Source organism: Pelobates fuscus, chromosome 2 (genome assembly GCF_036172605.1).
Source record: "Pelobates fuscus isolate aPelFus1 chromosome 2, aPelFus1.pri, whole genome shotgun sequence".
NCBI classification, from domain to species: Eukaryota; Metazoa; Chordata; class Amphibia; order Anura; family Pelobatidae; genus Pelobates; species Pelobates fuscus.
In genome coordinates this window covers 443,490,372-443,517,027 of record NC_086318.1, presented here as the reverse complement: position 1 = coordinate 443,517,027, position 26,656 = coordinate 443,490,372, and the positions used below count along the sequence as shown (strand labels likewise).

Genomic DNA, 26,656 nt, shown 5'->3' with positions numbered 1-26,656 from the left:
GAACCAATACAATAGGGCTACTCCAGTTACTCTGGGATTCTTCAATGACTCCAAGTTTTAACATGCTCTCAACTTCTAAGTTTATAACCTCCCTCCGGGCCTCAGGAATTCTATAGGGCTTGAGATTAACTCTTTTCCCCGGTTCGGTTATTATATCATGTTTGATCACTTTAGTTTTTCCTGGAACTACCGAGAAAACATCCCTATTTCTTCTGATGAAATCTCTGACCTCTTGCTTTTGATGCACAGACAGAGTCTCAGATACGTTCACCTCTGGCTCTGCTATAGGGGGGTCTGTAGGTTTTAAAGCAATCAGGATCTCCCTGTCCTTCCATGGCTTTAACAGATTTATATGATACAACTGTTCAGGCTTTCTTCTCCCTGGTTGTCTGACTTTATAATTGACATCACTCACTTTTTCTATTATTTCATAGGGTCCATGCCAAGTCGCAAGGAACTTATTCTCCACAGTAGGGACCAGAACCAATACCCTGTCTCCAGGTTGGAACACTGACTCTAGCATTTCGGTTATAGCTGCTTTTCTGAGCCTGCTGGGCTTCTAGCATGTGTTCCCTGACAATAGGCATGATGGTGGCCATTCTATCCTGCATTTGAGCTATATGCTCAATTACACTCCTGTGGGGAGTAGTCTCCTGTTCCCAGGTCTCCTTAGCAATATCTAATATTCCCCTGGGATGTCTTCCGTATAACAATTCAAAAGGAGAGAAGCCCGTGGAGGCCTGTGGAACTTCCCTAATGGAAAACAGTAGATATGGCAATAAAAAATCCCAGTTCCTTCCATCTGCATCAATTACCTTGCGTAGCATACTCTTAAGGGTTTTGTTGAACCTCTCTACTAAACCATCAGTCTGTGGGTGATATACTGAGGTCTTAAGATGTTTAACCTGTAAGAGCCTGCACAACTCTTTTGTGACTCTGGACATGAACGGGGTCCCCTGATCTGTCAGGATTTCTTTAGGGATACCCACCCTACTGAACATCAACATAAGTTCCTTAGCTATTACCTTTGAAGAGGTATTACGCAAGGGAATGGCCTCAGGGTAGCGAGTTGCATAGTCCAAGACGACTAATATATATTGGTGTCCCCTAGCAGACCTTACCAGTGGCCCCACTAAGTCCATAGCGATCCTTTCAAAAGGCACATCAATTATGGGTAAGGGTACAAGTGGACTACGAAAAGTCTTGAAAGGAGCCCTGTACTGGCACTCGGGGCACGAAGAGCAATAGTTTGTAATAGCAGTAAACACTCCAGGCCAGTAAAACCTTCTAAGGACTCTCTCTCTAGTCTTTTCGACTCCCAAATGTCCCCCTAATACGTGGCTGTGAGCCAACTTTAGTACTATATTTTGGTAAGTCTGAGGAACCAACAGCTGCTTAATGACGTCTGAATCCCTTTTTTCTACACGGTACATTAGGTCGTTTTGTACTTCAAAATAGGGGAACGGTAGGGCTTCTCCTGGCTGATTAGCAACCCCGTTCACAACTTTAATATCATTTCTAGCTGTCACTAAAGTGGGATCTTCCCACTGAGCACTTTTAAAATTACCTGGACTAATTCCAATATCAATTAGGTCCTTATCCTTGTCTGTAGTATTGGTAGACTCCTCACTAGTTTGAGCTGGGTTATCTCCTATTAATACTGGTTTAGGGCAGTACTTTCTCCTTTTTCTCATTTTTCCGTCACAGTGGTCAAAACCCAAGTCAATATCAGAAAAAGGGAACACATTATCCTCGGCCGATTGACTAATTTCTGATAAATTTTGTTTCCTCTTTTGTACAGCTGCCCATAATTCTAGAAAATGAGGAAAGTCTCTACCGATCACTACCTCATGGGCTAATCTAGGTACAACACCCACTCGGTACTTTAAATCCTCATACTGGGTTCCAATATTTACTTCTGCAGTGGGGTATTCTTTTTTATCACCATGAACACAGATAATGCCTATTTTCTGTACATGATCGGGTTTTACCCAAGGTATTGATTCAGGCAGTATGGTAACGTTTACCAACGTTACCATACTGCCTGAATCAAGTAATGCTTTAGACATTTTTCCGTTCACAGTTACACAGCATTTATGCGGGTTATCATCATAGTCATTGGTAGTAGTACCATAACAGTTAAACAAACATGAACGGGCTCCCTCATCTTTGCCCATATTGCATTCCATAGGTTCATCCCCCAATGGACAGTCTTTGGCCATATGACCAGCCTCTTTGCACCTGAAACATTTGACAGTGAAATCTGTCCACCAATCAGTTCCTCTCCCAGGCCTATTAGACCTGGATGCCCCCCTGGTGTTTTGTGTATAGAGCTGCCGCTCTTCAGCTCCCCTTAAACCTTGAACAGTCTTACCAGGTCTTGCCGAATCATGGGGCTTAGGATTGCACGGGTTTTCCTTTGAAGTAGGAGATAGCAGTTCTCCTGCAGCCACATATCTTTCTACCAAGGCAATCAGTTGGTCAGCGGTATGGGGGTCACTTTGGCTGACCCAGCGACGTAGGGCAGCTGGTAAATCACGCAAAAACCGGTCCATAACTAGGGTTTCCACAATGTGGCTAGCTGAATGGATTTCAGGTTGTAGCCATTTCCGTGCAAGGTGTATGAGGTCAAACATTTGGGAGCGTGCGGCTTTGTCTGAAGAATATGACCATGAGTGGAACCTTTGGGCACGTACTGCAGAGGTTACACCCAGTCGTGCCAAGATTTCAGCTTTCAATTTGCTGTAGTTACTTGCCTCGGCTGGTTCTAGGTCATAATATGCTTTCTGTGGCTCTCCACTTAGGAACGGTGCCAATATGCTTGCCCACTCACCAGCCGGCCATCCCTCTCTCTCAGCAGTGCGTTCAAATGCCAGAAGGTACGCCTCTACATCATCGGATGTGGTCATTTTCTGAAGATAGTGGCTCGCCCGAATCGCCTTTGGCTGACCCTGGTATCCTCCATCAGGGTCTCCATTCAATTTTCCAAAGATAGCTTGGATTTCCTGTTGTAGCCCCTGGGTGACTTTTTGCTGCTCCTCACGGGCTACTTTAAACATCTCCGCTTGTGTCACAACAAGCTGTTTCACCAAGGACTCAGTGCACTCCATTTGTGTTTTAGCCAGGACTTTAGCACCATCTGCCTGGGCCAGCACCAGTTGCTGCAGGGCTGCACTGTTTTCTGCAGCTCTCCTGTTAGTCTCCTGTTGCACAGAGGTGGACTGGATCAGAGCCTTGATAACATCCTCCATGTTGAGCTTTAACTGACTCCTACCCTCAGGCTTACGTGGTTATGCCCGCATTCTCCACCATATGTAACAAACCACCTCTTTTACAGGTAGGGCTGTCACAGATCTTGCAGTAACCACCGCCTTCTAGGGTATATAAAGTCCAGGACACAGTCAGCTCGATTTTCCTTTTTCTTTATTCAGTAAGAAAACAGGTGCTTTAAATAAAAAACAAACAAAATCCCTTGCTCTTACTTGAGCTCTTACTAGACAGGAAATTGCTATCTGCAATTGGGTGGCTTTCCCACTTACCAATTTCCAAACAAAAGAAATGTCTTTGCAATGAACACAGTTGTCATTCACTCTCCTAGCTGTCTTTTTCTCCCTCCCCTGCAGCAGGCTGCCCTCTTCTTTTAAAGGCCTGTCTACTAATTGACTAGCTACAGGTGAGTGTCAATTAGTTAACTCTTAAGTCAAATCTAAATTGTGGTTTGTTACACAGCAACTATTGCTGTTGGAGCATTGGCCCATCCTACTCTCCAAATACTCTGCCCCAGGGATCCATACCATGTTTTGCAGAACCTCAGCAATGTAGATTGCAAACGCTAACATCTTTCCTGGGGCATTTAACTGAAAATTCTCAGGTCGCAGTTTAGCAAATCAGGCCTGATGTATCTTCCATCAACCACAATGCCACTTTTACGCTCACAATATATAAAATAGGACTAGATAGCTACATGGATACAGGCCGAACATGTGTAGCTATGGCCAGAACTGTATGCCAAGAGATACGTTCTCTAGAGAAGCAAAAAAAACAAAAACACCTCCTTTAAAAAGATTTAAAAAAACAAAAACAAAAAAGAAACGCAAAATGAAATTGAACTATAGCAATCTGTTAATCAATTAATAGGTTGAATAATTGGCCTGAATTTTACAATGTGGTTTTGCTCACAATATTTCGAAATGCAATGAAAAACAAAATGAAACAGCCACTAATCTCTTACCCACAGTGTCTGGCTTGGTAGCTTGGATATGCAAGTATCCAGACTCGCGCAATCTTGCGTACACATTCTTTTCGAAGTAAGGATATATACGCTTGACGTCTTCCGTGGTCATACCCACCAACCAAGGTAGGTATCTCCCAAGAAGCAAAGTTAGAATTTGTTTCAGGCCTCCTGCTGGCATAAAGACGCAATTTATATGTAGACCCTTTATAGACCTGGAAAACAAGGTTTCACCCAAAGTTACTATTTTCCTGTGTTATCAGTAATTCCATATACCGAAGTTAGGTAAATTATGTATACATGTAGCAATGAACTCCATGAGGCAGAACTGGAACAAGTGATAATTAGAGCCCTGCTCACACAGGTTTTAGGTGTAGTGAAAATGGGATAAAGAAGGTACAAGACACAATGTGTCTGCTAGGGGGCGTTTGTGGTTTTGTAGTGTTTGTTTTCACTGGATGACATTAATGCAATGTATTGTAGTGTGTGTGAAACTGCACTCATTCCCATAAATCTGAGCCAGGGTGCTTGCTGAACCGGAATCAAACACCAGATTTCCAAAAATTAATAAAGTAATAGAGGTCCGGGCACTCCTTGTTTCAAGACGGGTACTTTATTAGGAACCACAACAGCAACGTTTCAAAACCCAAAACAAAGACCTTTTGGGGTTGAAACGTTGCTCTTGTGGTTCCTAATACAGTACCTGTCATGAACCAAAGAGTGCCCGGACCTCTATTACTTTATCAATGGAATGTAGACCATGGAAGGAGGTAGTCCCTGACAGAACGCAAGTGAGAAGTAACAAGTACTTACTCTGGTTTCATCTGAGCAATATTAGTTGTAATTAGGCTGCCCCAGTCACCCCCTTGCAGATAGAACTCCTTAAATCCCAATCGGAGCATCAGCTTGTAGAATATACGGGCAGCAGCCACAGAATTTAACCCTGTTGGAAGAGATACATGTAAAGTTAATTCAATATATTAAAGGAGCACTATAGGGTCAGGAACACAAACATGTATTCCTGAGCCTATAGTATCAAAACCACCATCTAGCCACCCTGACACCCTCTTGCCTCCCTAAATATAGTAAAATCTTACTGGTATTTAAGTCTGCAGCTGCTGGCTTTGTCCCTGTTTCCTTTAGACCTGCCCACTGCCTGCTGACATCAGCAGAAGTGGTAGCCTGATCCACTCACAATGCTTCCCCATAGGATTGGCTGAGACTGACAAAGAGGCAAATCAGGGGCAGAGCCAGCATGATTCAAACACAGCCCTGGCCAATCAGCATCTCCTCATAGAGATGAATTGAATCAATGAATCTCTATGAAGAAAGTTCAGTGTCTGCATGCAGAGGGAGGAGATACTGAATGTTTGGATGCATTTTAGGCAGCCATGACCCAGGAAGGATCTCTAGCAGCCATCTGAGGAGTGGCCAGTGAAGTTATCACTAGGCTGTAATGTAAACACTGCATTTTCTCTGAAAAAACAGTGTTTACAGCAAAAAGCCTGAAGGTAATGTAGCCCCATGCAGCCAAAAGCGCAGCTTAAGCGGAACAGGGCCTTGACAGGGGTTAGGAGGCGGGCCCAGGAGGAACAGACAGGACAGGTGGGTTATGGGATATGTGGGTTTGGCTATTTAAGGGAGGAGCCATTTTGTGATGTTCACTTTTAATTTCCTACCCGGTTTAGTTTGGGTGCATCCCGGTGCTCTCGAAACTTGCTGGGTAGGGCTTTTCTCTTTGTCTCCTCTGCAGGGCCATGGATGTTGTGGAGAAGCTTCTGGAGGGGATCCGGACAGCGGCGCGGCAACAGGGAGCGGAATGGGTGCAGTGGATGGGACCGTGCGCGGAGCAGGACCCAAGATGGCGGCGGGACGGCCTGGTGCGGGGCCTGGCGGGGCGGGGTCACGGCCCAGGAGGGCGCCCCCATCGGTCATGGCGGTGGACAGCAGCACGCGGACCGGGACGGTCCACGACGGGCCCAACGTACAGCAGGCAAGTGCAGGTGGCCCTTCCGGGGGTCCCCTTGGCGTGGTGGGCAGACGGGGAGAGCGGCCTGATTCAAGGGAGCGGGTGGACGGAAGGGGGGGTAGGCGAGCGGCCCATGGGGAGCAGGGGTCGGGCGGAGGGCCCCTGGGAGGGGTGCGGGATGCTGCGCAGGGGTCTCACGGAGTGCAGACTAGGCAGGCTTCAGTGGGGGAGGGTGGGGGGTCCCTCGGTAGTTCGCAAGGGGGGCGGAGGGTGGGGTCCGCGGGTCCGGCAGATGTTAGGGTAGAGGGTAAGGGGAAAGAGGGTAGAGGGTAGAGGGTAAGGGGAAAGGGAAGGCTCCGAGGCCCGGTCGGTCGGGGATAGCTGTCTCGGGGAGCGGGGTGCCACTGTCCGCGTCCGTAGAGGGCCCCGGGGGAGGTGTCTCTGGTCTGGGTTCCATAGGAGCTGGGGTAGGTCGAGCTGAAGCGGGGTTGGGGCGCGGGGCAGGAAACGGGGGGGCGGGCCTAGTTCAGAGTCTGGTAGTGCTAGCCCCTCGCCAGTTAGGGCCCCCAGGACGCGCAGACGGAGGCCCCAGCGCAGGCGCTCAACGTCAGGGAGTTTGGCGGGGTCCGGGTCTCCCAGGTTGCATCGACGGGGGTTGGCATCTAGGGGTGACGGTAGGAGTCGTAGTCCACGTGGCAGGGCTCTCCGGGCCTTTGGGGCGCGACGGCGGGATGACACCCGGCGGGAGGCTTTGGCGGTTAGCAGGCGCTCCCCGGTTCGGGACGGGAAGGTGGTGGGGGAACTGTACGCCTTGCCCAGGACTTCTTCTCCTCTTTCCAGGTCACGGAGTCGCTCTTCATTAGAGTTTTCCAGGCACCGGGTGGGCTCCCTGGTTGGCGGGACATCGGCGGATGTCGCTCATCCTGGGCGGGCAGTGACGGACAGCGCAGCCCCGGGTATCCTCGGCTCAAGGGGCTTGGCCGGTGAGTCTACTGAATCGCTACAGTCCAGTGCACTAGTGCAAACACTGCAATCACTACTCCACTCACTGGGAGCGGGGGGTGGTACACAGGGTAGCGTAGGGCAGGTGTGGGCACAAGGGGGGGGGAGGCGGGGTCCGGTCTAGGGACCCCGGCGGCGATTGCGGGCGGGGAAGCCGTGTCGGCTTCCAGCGTGGGCGAGGCGGGAAGCGAACGGGCGGAGTTGACGGGTGGGGTGTCGGAAGCGGCGAGGCAGCATGCGTATGTGTCCTTCGCGGGCCCGCTGGGGGTGCACCTCAAGCAGGAGGTGAAAGATAAAATCTGGAAAGGGGAATTTTGCGAGATCTCTCTTCTTCCCTTAGAGGACTTTCTTGACCTCAAGGAGGAGGATAAGAAGGACGAGAAGAAGGAGGAGGAGGAAAAACGGCGGAGGTATCGCAAGATACCGAAGTCTTTTGGTAACTGGTTAAGGGCATTCTGTATCCTGGCCAGCGTAATCGGGGAGAAGTCGCCGGGCTCCTGCTCGTCCCTGTTTTGCTATTTGGACGGCATATGGGAGGCATACCGCACCTATGGCGGACTGGCATAGTGGTGGTATGATGAGCAGTTCCGGCAGCGGCTGGCGGCGAATCCCGGCATGAGGTGGGACCAAATGGACCTGCCTCTCTGGATGAAGCTCATGATGGCGCAGAAGGCGCAGCCCTGTCAGCATGCGGCTGGCGGTAAGGGTCAGTCCTCCTCGTCGGCCGCCTCGCAGAAAGGCTTATGCTGGCTCTTTAATGAGGGTCAGTGCAAGTGGGGCACAGCCTGCCGCTTCAAGCACGAGTGCTCGGGCTGCGGTGGGGCTCATGGGCTCCAACGATGTTTTAAGAAAGGAAAGTCTGGGGGGGCGGGAGCCTCTGCCGCGGCTGGCGGTGGGGGGTCTCCTGCTACCCCGGGGACTAACCCCGGTGAAACTAGATGTGATGGAGCCCTGGCTAAGCCTCTACGGTAACAGGGCAGACGCGGAGCTGCTTCGGGCGGGGTTTGGGCAAGGGTTTGTCATTCCTTTTAGGGAAAGGGGCGGCACGGCGTGCCCTCGTAATCTCAAGTCGGTGGCGGAGTTTCCGGAGGTGGTTCGGGAGAAGCTAGACAAGGAGGTGCGGTTGGGTAGGATGGCGGGGCCTTTCTCGGCCCCGCCGCTGGAGGGCCTTAGGGTTTCTCCCCTCGGGGTGGTCCCAAAGAAAGAAACAGGGAAGTTTTGGCTCATTCACCATCTTTCCTATCCTAAAGGGGAGTCGGTGAACGACGACATTGATAGGGACCTATGCTCGGTCTCTTATGCATCATTTGACCAGGCGGTCGAGCTGGTGAGGAGGGCCGGGCGTGGTGCGTTGATGGCCAAGGTGGATATCGAGGCCGCTTTTAGATTGCTCTCGGTACACCCGGCGTGTCACCACCTGTTAGGGTGCTTATTCGAAGGGGGCTACTTTGTGGATTTGTGCCTCCCCATGGGGTGTTCCATTTCGTGCTCTTACTTTGAGAAGTTTAGTTCATTTCTCGAATGGGTGGTGCGGGTGGAAGCGGGAGATAGAGCAGTGGTGCACTATCTGGATGATTTCCTGTGTGTGGGGCCGGCCGGCTCTCCCGCGTGCCAGCACTTGTTGGGGACTATTCAATGGGTGGCGGGCTGCTTTGGGGTGCCACTGGCGGCGGATAAAACGGAGGGCCCGACCGAGTGCCTTAGTTTCTTGGGTCTGGAGATCGATTCAGTGCGGGGGGAATGTCGGCTACCACTGGCGAAACTTGAAGGGTTGCGCGGCGTGGTGGCCGAGGTGCGCCGGGCACGGAAAGTGACCCTGCGCCGCCTGCAGTCGCTGGTTGGCATGCTCAATTTCGCCTGTAGGGTGATACCCATGGGTAGGGTGTTTAGCCACAGCTTGTCGGCGGCTACCGACGGCTATTCGTTCCCCTCACCATTTTGTACGGGTATCTTCGTCCATGCGGGCAGACTTGGGGGTGTGGGATACCTTCCTGCGGGACTTTAACGGGACGGTGTTCTTTCGGCAGGGGGGCGTGTCGACAACCGAGCTGGAGCTGTATACCGACGCATCGGGTAGCGTGGGTTTTGGGGCCTACTTCAGCGGGAGCTGGTGTGCGGAGAAGTGGCCGGAGGCGTGGGGACAGAGCCCCCTCATACGTAACCTGGCTTTTCTGGAGCTGTTCCCGCTGGTGGTGGTTGGCTCTGTGGGGGGACCGGTTGAGGGACCGGAAGGTAGTTTTCTTCTCGGACAACATGTCCATGGTGCACGCAGTTAATAATCAGTCTGCGGCATCTAAGCCGGTGGTAACACTGCTGCGTCGCTTTGTTTTGTTGTGCATGTCCCTGAATGTGGTCTTTCGCACGCGCCATGTGCCAGGGTACTTGAACGAGGTAGCTGACGCTCTGTCTCGTTTTCAGTGGTCCCGGTTTCGGATGATGGCTCCGGAGGCTCAGGACGTGGGTCAACCGTGCCCGGTCGAGATGTGGCAGCTAGGAGCGTCCTGCTTGGCAGACTCGTGAAGGCTTCGCTGGCGCCGGCCACATGGGCCGCCTACAGTAAGGTCTGGAGTTCATGGGAACGTTCCTGGGGCGGGCTGGGCCGAGGGGTGCGAGGGGAGCCGCCTCTGGATGCCTTCTTGTGGTTCACCTTTCAATTACTGGCGGGGGGGCGCCTCCCCGGCGGTGATTGACAGGAACATGGCAGCAATGGCGTTTTGGTTCAAGCTCCATGGGGGCGCGGACCTTACCAAGGCGTTCATTGTAAGGCAAGCGCTCAAGGGGTATCGGAGGGCTCGGAGGGTCCCCGATGCTAGGCGCCCAGTGTCGGTGCATGTGCTGGAGGGGCTTGTTCAGGTGCTGCCCGACATTTGTTTCAATGAATTCGAGGTGTCGCTATTCCGTGTGGCATTTCTTTTGGCTTTCTTTGGGGCGTTCCGCGTCGGGGAGTTGGTGAGCAACACCCGGGCGGCCACGGGGGGCCTACAGGTGTCGGGGGTACGTATACTGGGTGGGAAGCTGGTGGTACACTTGGCTAGGTCCAAGACGGACGTGGAAGGTAAGGGCCGGGACGTTACGCTGGGGGCTTTGCCGGGCTCGGCACTGTGCCCAGTAGCTGCGGTGTCGGAGTATTTGGATCGGAGACCCGCGGTTGGCGGGTCCCTGTTGGTTCACGTGGATGGCTCGTCGCTTTCTCGCTTCCAATTTCAGAAAGTTTTCAGTCTGGGTCTGGGTCGGATGGGACTGGATGCCGGCACATACGGTACCCATTCCTTTCGTATTGGGGCGGCCACGGAGGCCACGCGTCTGGGTTTGGGGGATGAGGTAGTCAAGTGGATTGGGAGATGGGAATCTGTTAGGTTCCGCTCATATGTACGTTTGGGATCACTAAGGGGCCTTGGGGCGGCCTTGGGGGTACGGGTGGTTTTATCCTGTGTTTTCCTTTCTTCCCCAGGCCGGGTCGCTTGGATCGTGGGTCATTCCTTCGTTTTCTCGGCTGGAAGGAGGGCTGCAGCTCGAGCTCAAGGCCAGCAGCTGGGCTTTTCGGAAGGCCAGCTTATGGTGCGCTGGTGGGGGTATCGGGGTTTCTGCTGGGGGCAATATCGGGGTTTCTGCGGGGCAATATTCCCCGCAGTGGGGGTATCGGGGTTTCTGCGGGGCAATATTCCGGATGGTCGCAGGAGGGGCGCGGCCGGACATGCTAGTTTTACATGCAGGCGGTAATGACCTGGGCCTCACCCCGCAACGGAGGTTGAAGCAGGATCTTAATAGGTTGGTGGATCTGCTTCCCGGGGTGATGCTGGTATGGTCAGAGATTGTTCCGAGGCAGCGGTGGCGGTACGCACGGGACCCAGTAGCCATTGACAGATGCAGGGGTAAGGTGAACAGCCTGATGGCGAGCTTTGTTAGAAAACTGGGGTGTGTGGTGGTAAGGCACCAGGAGCTGGAGGAGGGGTTGGCTGGGTATTACCGCTCGGACGGTGTACACCTTTCGGCAGTGGGTTACGACCTGCTAAACTTGGGTCTGCAGGAGGGGATGCAGAGGGCGTTCCTTCTCCGGGGTGGCGGAGCTCAGACAGCTTAAGGGGTCAAGGTCTGAGCTTGTGGCGGGATAGGGAGCTGAGAGAGAGGACATAGGCTCCCTATGAGGAACGTGAGGAACATGGAGAATTTGGAATTATGGTCAATGGTGGTTTCGAGTTCTGGAGGTGGCTCAGAACCTGGTGGGGCAGGGGTATCCGGGTATACCCCTGCCATGGTTACTTATGGTTGGCACTTGTTCGGTTCAAGTTGGCGAGGTTGGAAAATTTCGTTATATATTTGTATTTGTTATGTTGGGGGTCATTGCCCTTTATTAAAAAGAAGGATACGGATGAGAGGGGCGGAAGGTGGGGGCAATGACCCATGTTTATATGTTAATTTATTATTAAAGCAACATTATCGTTATATATTATATAATTATTTAATAAAGCTGTGGACAAATTTTCCCATATACCAGAGTGTCAGTGTGTTATTGGGTTAGGTATGTGGGGGGTTTTTGTCCAAGGTTCCAACAGCCCATATGGCGACTATACACCGGTCATGATTCTACTCACCAGAACAAATTCAATAAGCTGTAGTTGTTCTGGTGACTATAGTGTCCCTTTAACACTTTGCAGATCTACTCATCCTGCATTAAAAAAAAAAAAAAAAAAAAAAACACCCTTCATGCAAAAACCAACAGCAAAACACAAATCCAATCATGTTATCTCTCCCTTGCACCCATGGGTGGAGAATTTTTCTCCCTGAATCACAAGTCATTAGAATGTCCTTACATGCTATAGCCTACATTAGGTAGTGAATAATGCCAGTATAAAATGTGTAAGGTGTTTTTTTTTTAATTATTGCAGCCTATATTACACTTGTAATAATACAATAAACAATGCTAACCTTTCTTTGTGGGGCAGATATCCTGGAAATTATCCCTGTACAATCACTGGAGACATGCTGCTTGCACTTTGCGTATCAGCATCTGACCAACAAGTCAGTCAGTTATGTTCTCTCAGTCTCCCAACAGGCAAACTTGCTTTGCACTAATAAACTTTAACTTAAAAACTATACCCATGGAGTGTGCCATGACTTACTATCTCTCCGTATCATCCCTTTTTTTTATTCTCCACCTCACCTTCCTTGTGCGATGCCTCGGAGAAGCCATATCCAGGGATTGATGGACAGATGACCTCAAACACAGGGTCTGGGTTCAGACCATGCTTTGCTGGCTCGGTCAGCAGTGGGAGGATGCGGTAAAACTCATAAATCGACCCAGGCCAACCATGGACCATAAGGAGCGGCAGAGCCTTCTGTCCTGGGGCAAGATTAGGAGGCTTGACATGCATAAAGTGCACTTCTAGCCCTATAAAAGTATAGTGGAGATTAATATTCTGTAACAAACACATTAGATTAATGTCTAAACATATAAATATGACATGGTAACATAGAAGATCTACTCATGTTGCACTTCACTGGATGATACAGAGGACTTACCTTCAACAGTAGTCTTGTAATGGGGATATCTATTGAGGTTCTTCACCTGCTTTGACCAGTCAAAGTCATTCCTCCAGTAGGTGACAATTTTCTGAAGGTGAGTAGAATTTAAGCCATAATGAAATTGTGAATTTTCCAGGGGTTCAAAGAAGCGGGTTTGATCTAGACGTTCGTAGAGGTCCTAAAAAACATTTTATATCAAACTGAAGTCTCAGCAGTTACAGTACAATAATTCATCAGTTCAGGCTTTTCAGTATTTTATTGTGTTATGACCGTAATTCTTGATTTCAATAATATTTTTGGTCAGATAGTTCACATGGTACACAGTGAAGAATAAACACCTATTTTATGAAATGCTTTATAAACAAAGATATAGTCACCGTGGGCAAGTATTCACCAGCTTTGCGGTTATACCTTTATGATATAAAAATGAACTAATATTAATGTGCTATATAGTTATATTAAATTGCTATAAGGGATCTCAATGCAATTACATTTTTATGTACAAAAAAAACTAAAAAGTGCAATTTTTATGCATGACAGGAGGTAAATATTTTACAGAAACTTTCTTTACTCAGCAAAAAGAAAATTAACTAATGAACAAAAAGTAAGGGTCTTGTATCCAATAATAGCCCTCCTCTTTCTCTGCTGCTCATCCTCCAGGTCAGAGTATTCATATTGTCGCTCCATATATTTTACCTAACTATATACATTTATGGTTTATGTCACTGTGGGTTTATATATAGTGTGTGGGGATTTTTCCTCTGGGTTCTGTGTGTAGTTTGGGGGTGTTTAGGTTTTCGAGACCTGTTCTCCCTTTTGTTCTCCCATTTAGGTTTCGTTGGGGTCTTTTACTTTCAGGGGAGCCCTTCTCAGTTTCTGCCTCAGTTTTACGCTGCTTTCAGTGGCCCTTATCTGCTCTCCTTCCACTTACGTCTTTTGACGATCTGCGGTATCTTCCTCGACCCGGTTATTCCTTCTCAGCATTCCAGTAGCCATGCTTTTGTACTTTGTATCTTTTCAAATGGTGTTGAATGTACGTGTGTAGAATGCGTCTTCTCCAGAAGGTGTCTCCTTCTCTATTCTCAGGAAGCTATCTTCTATCTGTTTTTTCTGTGATGAGCCATTTGTGCATATTGCTGCTTGCTTTTTAAACTATTTGGTGTCATTGAGAACTATTTCAGCTCTCATTTCCTATGCTCCCCCACATCATTCGGTTTCTTTGGCTACTCTTGCCGGGTGGATTCGGTAGCTATACTTTCTTGTGGGTAATTCCCTGTCATTCGGGGCTCATTCGGTTCAGAGGGCTGCGCCATCTAGTTATTTTTCGGCGGCGCCAAGTTAGGTGATATTCTCTGTTCAGCATACTGAACACAGGAATCTACTTTCCACACCTTTTATTTTTGGTTCTTAGCTTTAAAAATGCAAAATATGAGCTTCCTGTACTGCCTTAACATTGTAGATCACACTATCCTTGATGTCTGATAATCTGAGTTTTATTAAAGACAGGAGGTAAATATTTCCCCTCCCTTCCCTTGGTTTCATTGGGGGTGTTTGCTGTATTCACATTTTCTCTTAGTTGACATTGTTTATACTATTTATTATGATGTATTATGTCTATAGAGGTTTGTTTTTTTCCCATCAGTTTAATATGTGAGTATTGGTTAACAGATGTTTTGCTTTTTCCATGAAATGGATTGTTTTTTACCGTTGTGTTTTCTTTGTTTCTCTTCACTGGGATCGTCTGTAAGTTTGTCGTCTTTATTGATCATTCGACTTTATTTGTACTGTAAACCTCAATAATTATAAAACTCACTTATCAGTGTATATTTATACTGGTAATGATTCTCTATAGTGGTAAACAAGATACTAAACTATAACACTCCGGGAGGATGAGACCTTGGTAGTGGCGGATACAACTAACTTCATCCTCAATGTGTTGGTGTGAATCCAACTAACTTCATCCTCAATGTGTTGGTGTGAATCCAACTAACTTCATCCTCAATGTGTTGGTGTGAATCCAACTAACTTCATCCTCAATGTGTTGCTGTGAATCCAACTAACTTCATCCTCAATGTGTTGCTGTGAATCCAACTAACTTCATCCTCAATGTGTTGCTGTGAATCCAACTAACTTCATCCTCAATGTGTTGCTGTGAATCCAACTAACTTCATTCTCAATGTGGTGGTGGTGGTGGATGTGCGAGTATATGGCATTGATGCATTTCTTTGTGCAGGAAGCATCAAGAGATGAAGATGGATGCCACACTGAAGATAGTGTCACCTATGAGGAAGTGCTTCCTGTAACTATATCCAGCTGTTCTTCAGTGCAATGTATGTTTATATGTAAAGGCCTCTTGCTACGTGTTTTTAAGGATTAGTTGCTAAAGGCTTGTCCTTGTAAAAAAGACGCATTGCTATACCCAATCTAGAAATATAACAAAGTGCAAAGACTTCCTTTAAAGGTCCATGGTAACCTCTCTGGTGCATTGGTGGAAGGTCAGGGTGAAAATTAACACATTACCTTAATGACGTCTTCAGATTCCTCTATAGTGAATGGGCGCATACTGGTGTCCTCACTTTGTGCATAAGATTTGTGACCAGATCCCCACCATCCATCACCCATTTCAATGGTTTTAGGTTTGCGTCCACAAATCATCCTTCCAACCATTATACCTCCTAACCCAACAGCTACAGGAACAAGGACACTGTGTGGCCAGTGGTCATTGAAGGCTGACCTACATGTAAAAAGAGAACATTTTACAGAATATTCACTACATTTATACATCAAAATGGCACTGCCACTGGGGAGGAAACGCAGAGGAGGGGGGGATATTGTACATCCTGTAAGAGGACAGAGGAGAAACGGAGAGATGCCGCAGGCAGAATGTGTCAGAAGCCCTTTATCGCATTTTGTCAAATCCCAACTCAGCCTTTAGGAGTGTCATGTAGAGTCTTAAATGGTCACTTCAACCACATTGACTACTTCTGCATTTTGAAGTGGTCATGGTGGTAGGAGTCAGTATGTGCAGTGTTACAGCTTGAATCACTGCACATCCAGAGTTATTTGCACTTGTATGTTACGTTCAAGTTGCACCCCGGAAACACGTGACTCATTCCAGACTATCTGATTTCAATTCTGTGCACAGCCCCCACTCACAGGGCAATGTCTATGGTAGTCACATTCTTCCCTGAAAATAAATTAGTGTGCCTTTCAAATTTAAAGATAGATTCTCGCCTATAATGCTACAGAGGCAAAAGTGAAGTAGGACTACTATGGAGTAGGAAAGACTCAGAGCATGGCAATCCCAGGACCACCACTGCTGTACGTAGATCCCGGGAACATCATGGGATGACCACTGCTGCACAGCGATACCGGGACCACCATGAAATCACCAATGCTGCATAGCAATCTCAGGACCACCATGGGACCACTGTTGCATAGTGATCCCGTGACCACGATGGAACCACCACTGCTGCACGGCGATCCCAGGCCCACCATGGGACGACCACTGCTGCACGGCGAGCCCCGGACTGCATGACTATCTCAGGACCACCACTGCTGCAAGGTGATGCCAGGACCTCCATTGCAGCACGGTAATCCCTAGACCACCGTGGGATTAAAACTGCAGCATAGCTATCCCAAAACCACCAGTTAGGGTGACAGAGACACAAGTTAGGTTATCAGGGTTCATCTGATCTAACACAGCCAGGAACTCTGCATTACAAGACAGCAGAATTTTCTAAAACCGGTTTCTTTTAAAACCTGTGTAAACTGCAGAGAAACGGATAGCTTAGATGGATTCATTCTTTGTAATTTAATAACTGTGCAGGTGCATTAAAAGCAGTGCCACCCTGCCTGCTGCATTTTAATCAATGTTTCTAGTTCGAAATCATATCTTTTATACAAGACAAGCGTATTAATTCTTACAGTCACGCCGAGCGAGCATATTATTATTATATACCAGCGGACGTATTATTATTATTACTATATAACAGCGGACGTATTATTATTATTATATACCAGCGGACGTATTATTATTATTATTATATGCCAGCGGACGGATTATTATTATTATATAACAGTGGACGGATTATTATTATTATATAACAGCGGACAGATTATTATTATTATATACCAGCGGACGTATTATTATTATTATATACCAGCGGACGTATTATTATTATTATATGCCAGCGGACGGATTATTATTATTATATACCAGCGGACGTATTATTATTATTATATAACAGCGGACAGATTATTATTATTATATAACAGCGGACAGATTATTATTATTATATACCAGCGGACGTATTATTATTATTATTATTATATAACAGCGGACGGATTATTATTATTATATACCAGCGGACGGATTATTATTATATAACAGCGGACGGATTATTATTTAAAAGTGGACGTATTAGGGGGCGGGGCCGGACCGCCGAGCTGGACAGCCGCAGGTCAGAGCGGCTCCAGCAAAACGCTACTGAGAACCCGACAAAAACGAGCATTTCAAGCCGAAATCGGACCGGCAGCGCGGATGCCCAGAACCAGAGGACTGTTGGACCCGGGGAGAGGCTGGCTAATTGAGCTGCAGTCCACTGGGAGAGAAAATCTCGTTGCCCGAACCTGGGCCTTCTCTCGCGGTGAGCGGGGCAGACGGCCGCTGCCTCACTATCCTGCACCACAGATCCTGGCTGGGAGCACGATGGAAATCCGCCATTTTTCTTAGGGGCAATGTGTTGGAAATCAGTGTCCATATATAGTCCGATGTTAGTCCAATATCAGAGAGTATCCCTAAATCTTATAAGTTCTCAAAGAACATGTATGTAATGAAAAAGTGGAAAAGATGGAAAAAGATTTATGTATTATCCATCATAAAGAGTATAATAAAAAATGACATCTTGTATGTATGTTGCAAATATATAAATAAATAATGTACATTGACATTATTACATAGTAAATAGAGGGGTGGAATGTGTATGGCTAGAATGATGACTTCGCACATGTAAAAATAAATATCCATAAAATTTTGTAAAAAAGAGGGTTATTAAAAAACATTAAAATATAGCTAAAAAATGTAAATATAAACATGCTATAAAAAATGACAAATTTCAAAGTCATCATTCAGTCCATGAGGTTGCATTGTATCCAAATTAAAAATCCATTTCATCTCTGTTTGTCCTATGGTCTTGATTAGATGACCCCCCTCCCCCTCCAATTTGTAGAGACTCTTTGAATACCCATAAATTCCATACAGCGGGGGTCACAGTTATGTTTATCTTTAAAATGCATAGAGACACTATGTTTTTCAAACCCGTGCTTTATGTTCCTTATGTGCTCTTGGATTCGTGTGTTCAATGTTCTAATAGTTCTTCCTATATAAGTTAGTTTGCATGGGCAGGTGATTTTATATATGACTCGTGTGGAGTGACAGGTAATTAGTTGTTTAATTTGAAACTTTTTTCTAATATCTCTGGGGTGAACAAATTCTTTTATTGTTTGTCTTGAACTCTGGGTATTCTTACAAGCTCCACAGGAGCCGCACCCATAAAAACCATTTGCCTCATTAAAAAAGGATGTGTTCGCAGTAGTATTTTGTAATAGTAGATGGTTATGTACTAGACTACTGCTCAGATTTTGTGCGCCTCTATAAGTGATCGTAGGTGTGTCGGGAAGTAAAGAATAAAGAACAGGATCATTTTTTAAAATTGGCCAATACTTTTTGATTATTTTCTTGAGTTGTGCGAGGGATAGTCCATGACCTGAACGATGCTGGACTAGCCGTATCTTCTTCCTGTGATGGGGTGTTTGCTCTAGACGGAGTGCTTGGGGTGGAGAATTCCTCTAGCCCTTCTTGAGACATACTAGATGACAAAATATATGGTTAGCGTGGAAAACCCCAGGGAATGTACTGGCAGGCTAATTATGCCGGATAAGGCGAAAAAGTTATCTTGTTCTTTGGTGACAGGTGAGGCCCTGCTAGTTGCCAAGTGGCTATGAGAGGCTCTGTCTATGCGTTGGCGCGAGGGGATATTGAGGCCACCCGACGTAGTGGCAGGAGTTCGTAGGCCTCTCGGTGACAATAAAAGAAAAACAGGGAAAGGGAGTGACAGGTGGCGCCCTCTCTATAATTTGCGAGGCGGCTAACTCACGTGTGGCCCGGGGGGCATTACCTCCGTAACGTTGAGGCGGGGTGTTGGCCTCGCAGACCTCTAAACGATAGGCAGAATGCCCAGAGGGGAGATACCTATTTGGGCCTATAACCCCTAAAATTTGCCAGTACTCTATGTCCTATGTAGAGATGGAACCATATGTGATATACGGAGTGAGCAGGCTTAACGTACCTGGTAGTATGTATGAGTTTTTGAGAAGCGACAGGTATAGAAACCTGGAAAACCTAAAGGGATAGAAACAAGATATGATGGTGTGAGAGTTGGATCCTATGATACCAATGTAGACTAGCTATGCTGTGGTGAGTTTCTATCAGTATATATGGAGGAGGAAAATGTTATGACCCGTAGTGACCTGACTGGTCATGTTATGTGGTATGCCCTGGTAACAAGGTTTTGGGGGGTGTATAATTTGTAATGTGTGACAAGATTAATGTGTATGATTTGGTAATGCTAGTGTTTGTAGTATTGTATGGTGCAGGTTATTAGATGAATTTAAACAGTACAGTCTATCTTAGGCCGTGACCGGGGGGGTGATCCCGGTCCTCACCCTGCAGACGTGACCGCGACTCTACTAACAAGGCCGAGGAGCCTAACCACTGCATCCAAAATGGCGGGCGCCATGTGCGTGGACGGCACGGAGCATACCTCCCTCCTAGCGTCTATTGACAGCAAGACGGCTCCTGGTGTCCAGTCCCGCCACATGGGGAAGCTACAAAGCCCGTGGCAATCCTCACACCCACTCAAGCCACCATCACGAGACACAGGCGGCTCGAAGGGGCGAGAGATGGGGCAGAACGTCTAACAACGACTATTCCCACCCAGAGCGACCGCACCTTCTACCCAGCGAGACACCTTCAGTAGCGGACCGAACCAATGCTCGCCCACAATACAGCCTGCAACAGAACAGCCCGGAAAACGGCAGACCCCCGCAAATAATACAACATGGCGAACACCAACCGACGGATGACCTTAAGCAGCAAGCCTACCACAGCAGGGCGGCTACCTGGAGGAACAAACGGACAAAACATATCCTGATGCCTGATCTGAAGGACCCTTACTCCCGACTACTTAGACAACAGAGCAGGACTCTCTCAGGTCCAGCCGAGGCCGCAAGGCCGTATACACTGACACCAACTGCCTTGGGCCAGTTCAGAGACGCTCAGAGAAACTAGATATGCCTTATCAACTACAGTGTTCGTGAGTTCCTCATTGTGCATGTGTCACTGGATGTTTGGGGGCTGTTATTATTGTTGTTTTTATTGCTCTTATTTTCACTGGGACTTTCCCTACCACTTTCTATAACGCTCCTCACACCACCGACAACCACTACCATACACTCAAGCAGCAGACATGTCCGCGCAAACACACACAGACTGGAGGGCACAGCTCACATTAAACAACTACATGAGGCACTGTACAGACACATGTCACAGCAAACTACCAGACTGCTCGATCTTATATACACGCAGGGGCTCCTGCTACTGCTGGCCTGGGGTGACTGACTTAAGCCACTGACCCACTCTACCTGAAAGCAACACGTTTATACGACTCCTAATCGACTGTCATTTCTGACATAATAAAAATGTGCATAGTATCGTGTTTACACAAGCTTGAAAAAAAAAAATTGCGAATTTTCATGCCACAGCCTAACTATTGTAACTCTTGAAACGTGCTGTTGTGGCGTACGTCTATACCCTGTAACCGCCTGCACATCAAAAATAAAGAAATAAAAAAAAAAAAAAAAGTGGACGTATTATTATTATTATTATTATTATTATTATATACCAGCGGACGTATTATATACCAGCGGACGTATTATTATTATTATATACCAGCGGACGTATTATTATTATTATTATTATTATTATATAACAGCGGACGTATTATTATTATTATATAACAGTGGACGTATTATTATTATTATATAACAGTGGACGTATTATTATTATTATTAACAGCGGACGTATTATTATTATTATTATTATTATTATTAACAGCGGACGTATTATTATTATTATTAGCAGCGGACGTATTATTATTATATAACAGTGGACGCATTATTATTATATAACAGCGGACGTATTATTATTATATAACAGCGGACGTATTATTATTATTATTTAACAGCGGACGTATTATTATTATATAACAGTGGACGCATTATTATATAACAGCGGACGTATTATTATTATATAACAGCGGACGTATTATTATTATTTAACAGCGGACGTATTATTATTATATAACAGTGGACGTATTATTATTGTATAACAGTGGAGGTATTATTATTGTTATTATTATTATTATTTAACAGTGGACGTATTATTATTATTATATAACAGTGGACGTATTATTATTATTATATAACAGTGGACGTATTATTATTGTATAACAGTGGACGTATTATTATTATAGCACAGCGAACGTATTATTATTATAGAACAGCGAACGTATTATTATTATAGAACAGTGGTCGTATTATTATATTTATTTAACAGCGGACGTATTATTATTATTTTTATTGTAGAACAGTGGGCGTATTATTATTATTATTATTATTAACAGTGGACGTATTATTATTATTATTATAGAACAGTGGGCGTATTATTATTATTATTATTAACAGCGGACGTATTATTATTATATAACAGTGGACGTATTATTATTTAACATCGGATGTATTATTATTATTATAGAACAGCGAACGTATTATTATTATTATAATAGAACAGTGGGCGTATTATTATTATTATTTAACAGCGGACGTATTATTATTATAGAACAGTGGGCGTATTATTATTATTATTAACAGCGGACGTATTATTATTATATAACAGTGGACGTATTATTATTTAACAGCGAACGTATTATTATTTAACAGCGAACGTATTATTATTATTATTATTATTATTATAGAACAGTGGGCGTATGATTATTATTTAACCCCTTAACCCCTTAAGGACAGAGCTTCAGAAGCTTGACTTACGCTTAATGACACAAGCAATTTTTGCATTTTCTTGCTGTTTGCGTTCAACTGCAATTTGCATCTCTCTCATTTATTGCACCGACACATATTATATACTGTTTTTTAAAGGACAGAAAGGGCTTTAATTTGATATAACATATATATATATATATAAATGCTTACTTATTATAAAAAAAATACAGAAAAATGCAAAAAAAAGAAAAATATTGTTTTTTTTTTACAGTTTTTGCAATCATAATGTGTGCATAATTAGTGCAGGTTAAGGAAAGTAATTAAAAATAAATTCATTTATTTGTTCTGATTTACAGAATATATAATGTGTCTAGGATTTTAAGTTTTTTTTGGTAGTTACAGGTCACAAAGCACAAGGAGTAAAATAAAATTTTAATGTGGAGCGATTTTAGAATTTGGTATGTTTGTCTTGTAAGCCTAATAGCCATAAAATAAAACAAAATTGCCACACAAAAGTATATATTTATATAAAGTAGACATCACAGGCTATTTACCTAAGGTTGTTTTGACACTTTCTACGTAGCCATTTTACCGCCAACCTCTGCTAAATATTGGAGTAAAATTGTGTTTTTTGGGGGTTTTCGCACACAAACGTATAACAAAGAACTTCTCATGTGTATTTTGTAAAGTTGGTGTGTGCTATTCCTGTACAAAGTTTTATTATGTGTTCAGTTACTTCTGCTGAGTACAACGGTACCCCCATTGTATGTCTTTGGCACTATTTCGTGAAGCTACAGTGCCATATAGGAGACCTGTCCTTTTCAGTATTCACAGTAGAATTTTGAGAGACGGATTTAATGAGCCTATGCTTCCATTTGGGGTATTATAACAGTTTGACTGTTCAAAAACCCCCACAAAGGCCTACCATTTGTAAAAGTAGACACTCCAGGGTATCTCATAAGGTGCATATTGTGCCTTAACATGCCCCCATTTTTTTACCATTACATGCCAAAGTATGTGGTAAAAAATAATTTTGTGCATTTTTTACATACGGATTGCATTTTTGCTGGGCATTTTGTATATTTCATATGTGCCACTAAGTTCAAACCCCCCAAATTATGCTCAGCTAAGTCTTCTGAGTAAAAGGACACCCCCATTGTATGTCTATGGCACTATTTTGTGAAGCTACAGTGCCATACAGGAGACCTGTCCTTTTCAGTATTCACAGTAGAATTTTGAGAGACTGATTTAATGAGCCTATGCTTCCATTTGGGGTATTATAACAGTTTGACTGTTCAAAAAAAACACACAAAGGCCTACCATTTGTAAAAGTAGACACTCCAGGGTATATCATAAGGTGCATATTGTGCCTTAGCATGCCCCCATTTTTTCACCAATATATGCCAAAGTATGTGGTAAAAAATAATTTTGTGCATTTTTTGACATACGGATTGCATTTTTGCTGGGCATTTTGTATATTTCATATGTGCCACTAAGTTCAAACCCCCCAAATTATGCTCAGCTAAGTCTTCTGAGTAAAAAGACATGCCCAATGAATGTCTTTGGCACTATTTTGTGAAGCTACAGTGGCATATTGGAGACCAAGCCATATCAGTTTTTACAGAACTTTGAATTTTGACGCTGGGCCTATGTGCAATTTCCAAGCATCTTCGTAAGTTTTAAATTCAAACTACCCAAACTACAAAGGCCTACCATTTCTTAAAGTAGACACCCCAGGGTATTTCAAAAGGCATATTTTGAACCTTAGCGTGGGATAATTTTTCCGCTAGCTTGTACCAGGTGTAGTGGTAATAAGCATTTTTTCTGCCTTTTTGACACACAAAGTGAGTTTGCACAGTATATTTTGCAAACCTTATGTGTGCTACGACTGTATAATACTTCATATGTTGCTCAGCTATGTCAGCTGAGTATAAAAATACCCCCGTATGTACCTTTGCCAGGTATATGTGGACATCAGAGGGGCACATTTGGGACATAGTCATTCCAGTTTTTTTCAAACTTTACATTTTTACGCTGTGCCCATGTCCCATTTTAGAGTATTTTACCAGGCTATATAATCCAAATACCCCACAAAGACATACCATTTCTTAAAGTAGACACCCCAGGGTATTTCAAAAGGCATATTTTGAACCTTAGTGTGGGATCATTTTTCCGCTAGCTTGTACCAGATGTAGTGGTAATAAGCGTTTTTTCTGCCTTTTTGACACACAAAGTGAGTTTGCACAGTATATTTTGCAAACCTTATGTGTACCACCACTCTATAATACTTTTTATGTTGCTCAGCTATGTCTGCTGAGTACAAAAATACCCCCATATGTACTTTTGCCAGGTATATGTGGACATCGGAGGGGCACATTTGGGACACAGCCATTCCATTTTTTTTCAAACTTTAAATTTTTACGCTGTGCCCATGTCCCATTTTAGAGTATTTTACCAGGCTATATAATCCAAATACCCCATAAAGCCATACCATTTCTTAAAGAAGACATCCCAGGGTATTTCAAAAGGCATATTTTGAACCTTAGTGTGGGATCATTTTTCCGCTAGCTTGTACCAGGTGTAGTGGTAATAAGCGTTTTTTCTGCCTTTTTTTTTTTTTTTTTAATTCTTTATTTTTGTTGTGCATTTAGGGTACATATGCTTCAACAGTGCCACAACATCAGATACTAGCAATTCAAGATTTAGACAACATATGGCATAGGTCAGTAGTGCACAAATTTTTATAATAATAAACATGCTTGCGAGGAACTCTGCACAGGTTATGTACTTCAAAGGATAGCAGTGTATGGGTCGTGTCCGTCTATGATTGGTAACGTGTGTTTAGGGTAGGATGTACACTGGTGTCAGCGTGGGATGAACGCTTGTGTAGGTGAGCAGTTACTGGCGGAAAGCTTGGGTGGTATGAACCTGTTTGTCCTTGTCCCGCTTTTCCCGTGTGGTAAGAAAAGAATGGGTACCTGCTGTAGGCGAACTGTAATGTAAAAGGCGATACCTAACGTCGCCAGGTGGTCACTGCCGGGTACCATTACGCCTATCGCCTTTGTTGGCCAGGTTGTCGCGTCTGGTGGGTAAGCTGTGTGTGTTCTGTTAGGAACATGCTCAGTTAAGGTCAGCTGCGCCTACGTGTTGGGTCGTCACTTTATCGTCAGTGGGCTGTTGGTTGAGTGGACGTTGCCGCCAGTGGTGTGGCGTGTGTTTGTGTCATCTTTAAGTCGAACATGTAGGCTATAGGCATATATTGAAAAGTGGAAACATAAACGAAAATACATGAAAAAGATCAAGCAATAAAACATACCCCTCAGGTGATAGTGTGTATTACATAGCAGCCTCTAAGGCCGCGCCTGTCGGTGTGCTAAGGCTCTAGTCTGAAGTTAGGTTGACAATATAGTAAGTGAGTGTGCTAGAAACTGTGGATCTGTATACGATTGACCTAGGCGTAAGTATAGACTAGTGTATATTGCAAGAGCTACACTGGTGGTGAATAGGGGCATACATGGGCATGTACGTTTAGCAGACATAAGTTGATACAAGGAGTCATTGGCCCGTTGTAGGACATGCAAAAGATAAGGTCAGCGTAAAGTTTAACCATAAACGAAAATACAATAATACAAAAAATACAAAAACCTAACCCCTTCGTGTAATGGTATGTGCTACCTAGTAGCCTCTCTGGCCGCTCCTGTCAGTGAGCCAGTGCTCTAATCTGGAGTTAGGGCCCTCCTGACAGTGAGTGAACAAGCTTGTAACCATAGACATGCATAGTGTCGACCGGGGCCTCATTATCAACGGGTGTGAATTATAATAGCCGCACTTGTGGTGACTAGGGGTAGGCAAGGGCACACAAGATAAGCCGACATATAGAGGTACATAGAGTCAATGGCTCGTTTAGGATATGTGAAGTTCAAGGACCTTTTTTTCGGTGCCGACAGTAGCGAAAGAGGCCCGCGCACAGGCCATTCCCAGCTGATGGGTGTCAGGGCAGGAACCAGAAAAGTCAAAAATTAAATATAAAAGATTAGGAGTAAAATTAAAAGTAAGAGTGTTGTGGTAGGTGCCTAGAGGTCACCAGAGTTTCTGCATGGGCCTGTCCACGTATTCTCCATGGGGTAAAGGCGTCATGTCACCCGGGTTCGGGTGCTTTTTCATAGTGTTAGGTACCTGTGGTCCGAGTCCTTGGGTTTCTGGTGTCCATGGTGTTATGGCATTGTGTATCGTGTCCTTTCCAGGGCCAAACAGTGGGTCCAAGACTCCATTGGGTGGGGTGTCTCTGGCTTTAGGTCGTGATTGTTGCATACGCATCTGGCGTCGAGTGCTGGGGGATGAATGGGGTGATCCGGTTTGGGTCCCAGATATGGGTGCGGCTTGGGGAGCCGTTGTCGTCGGTGGTTATTACCGCTTGGGGTAGCGAGTCCGGAGGTAGGCCCAGGTCCGTCAGGAATGCCGGTGCGTCCCGGATGTCCCGAATGGTAAGCATGTTGGATCCTCTTTGGACTGTCAGTGCCCTAGAGGACCGCCAGCGGTAGTCGATCCCTTGGGTCCGGAGCATCGAGGTGACTGGTCTGAGTGACCTGCGCCAGGCTAGGGTGCCAGCGGACAGGTCCGTGTAAAATGAAAGGTCCATATTTTCGAAGCGAAAGGGGGTTTTGCCCCTGAGGGAAGATAGCATTGACATTTTCTCTCCGTTGTTGCGGAGGGTCAGAATGACATCTCTCGAGGCCGCAGCTGGAGCACTTTTTGGCTTTGGGACTCTAAAGACCTTCGTTGGAGCGATCTTTGTGGTCTGTCTTTGTGGGAGC

General features: G+C 45.5%; 1 protein-coding gene across 1 annotated transcript in view; it reads right to left on the bottom strand.

Annotated features, from left to right (window-relative positions):
- LOC134586051 (epoxide hydrolase 1-like) overlaps window positions 1-26,656 on the bottom strand; it is a 40,062-nt gene that overhangs the window by 5,509 nt on the left and 7,897 nt on the right. Inside the window, exons 2-6 of the mRNA XM_063441560.1 lie at window positions 15,246-15,459; window positions 12,723-12,903; window positions 12,364-12,591; window positions 5,045-5,174; window positions 4,232-4,446 (exon numbers count right to left, since the gene is read on the bottom strand). Coding sequence (XP_063297630.1) covers window positions 4,232-4,446; window positions 5,045-5,174; window positions 12,364-12,591; window positions 12,723-12,903; window positions 15,246-15,459 — 968 coding nt within the window. The remainder of the gene's footprint in view (window positions 1-4,231; window positions 4,447-5,044; window positions 5,175-12,363; window positions 12,592-12,722; window positions 12,904-15,245; window positions 15,460-26,656) is intronic.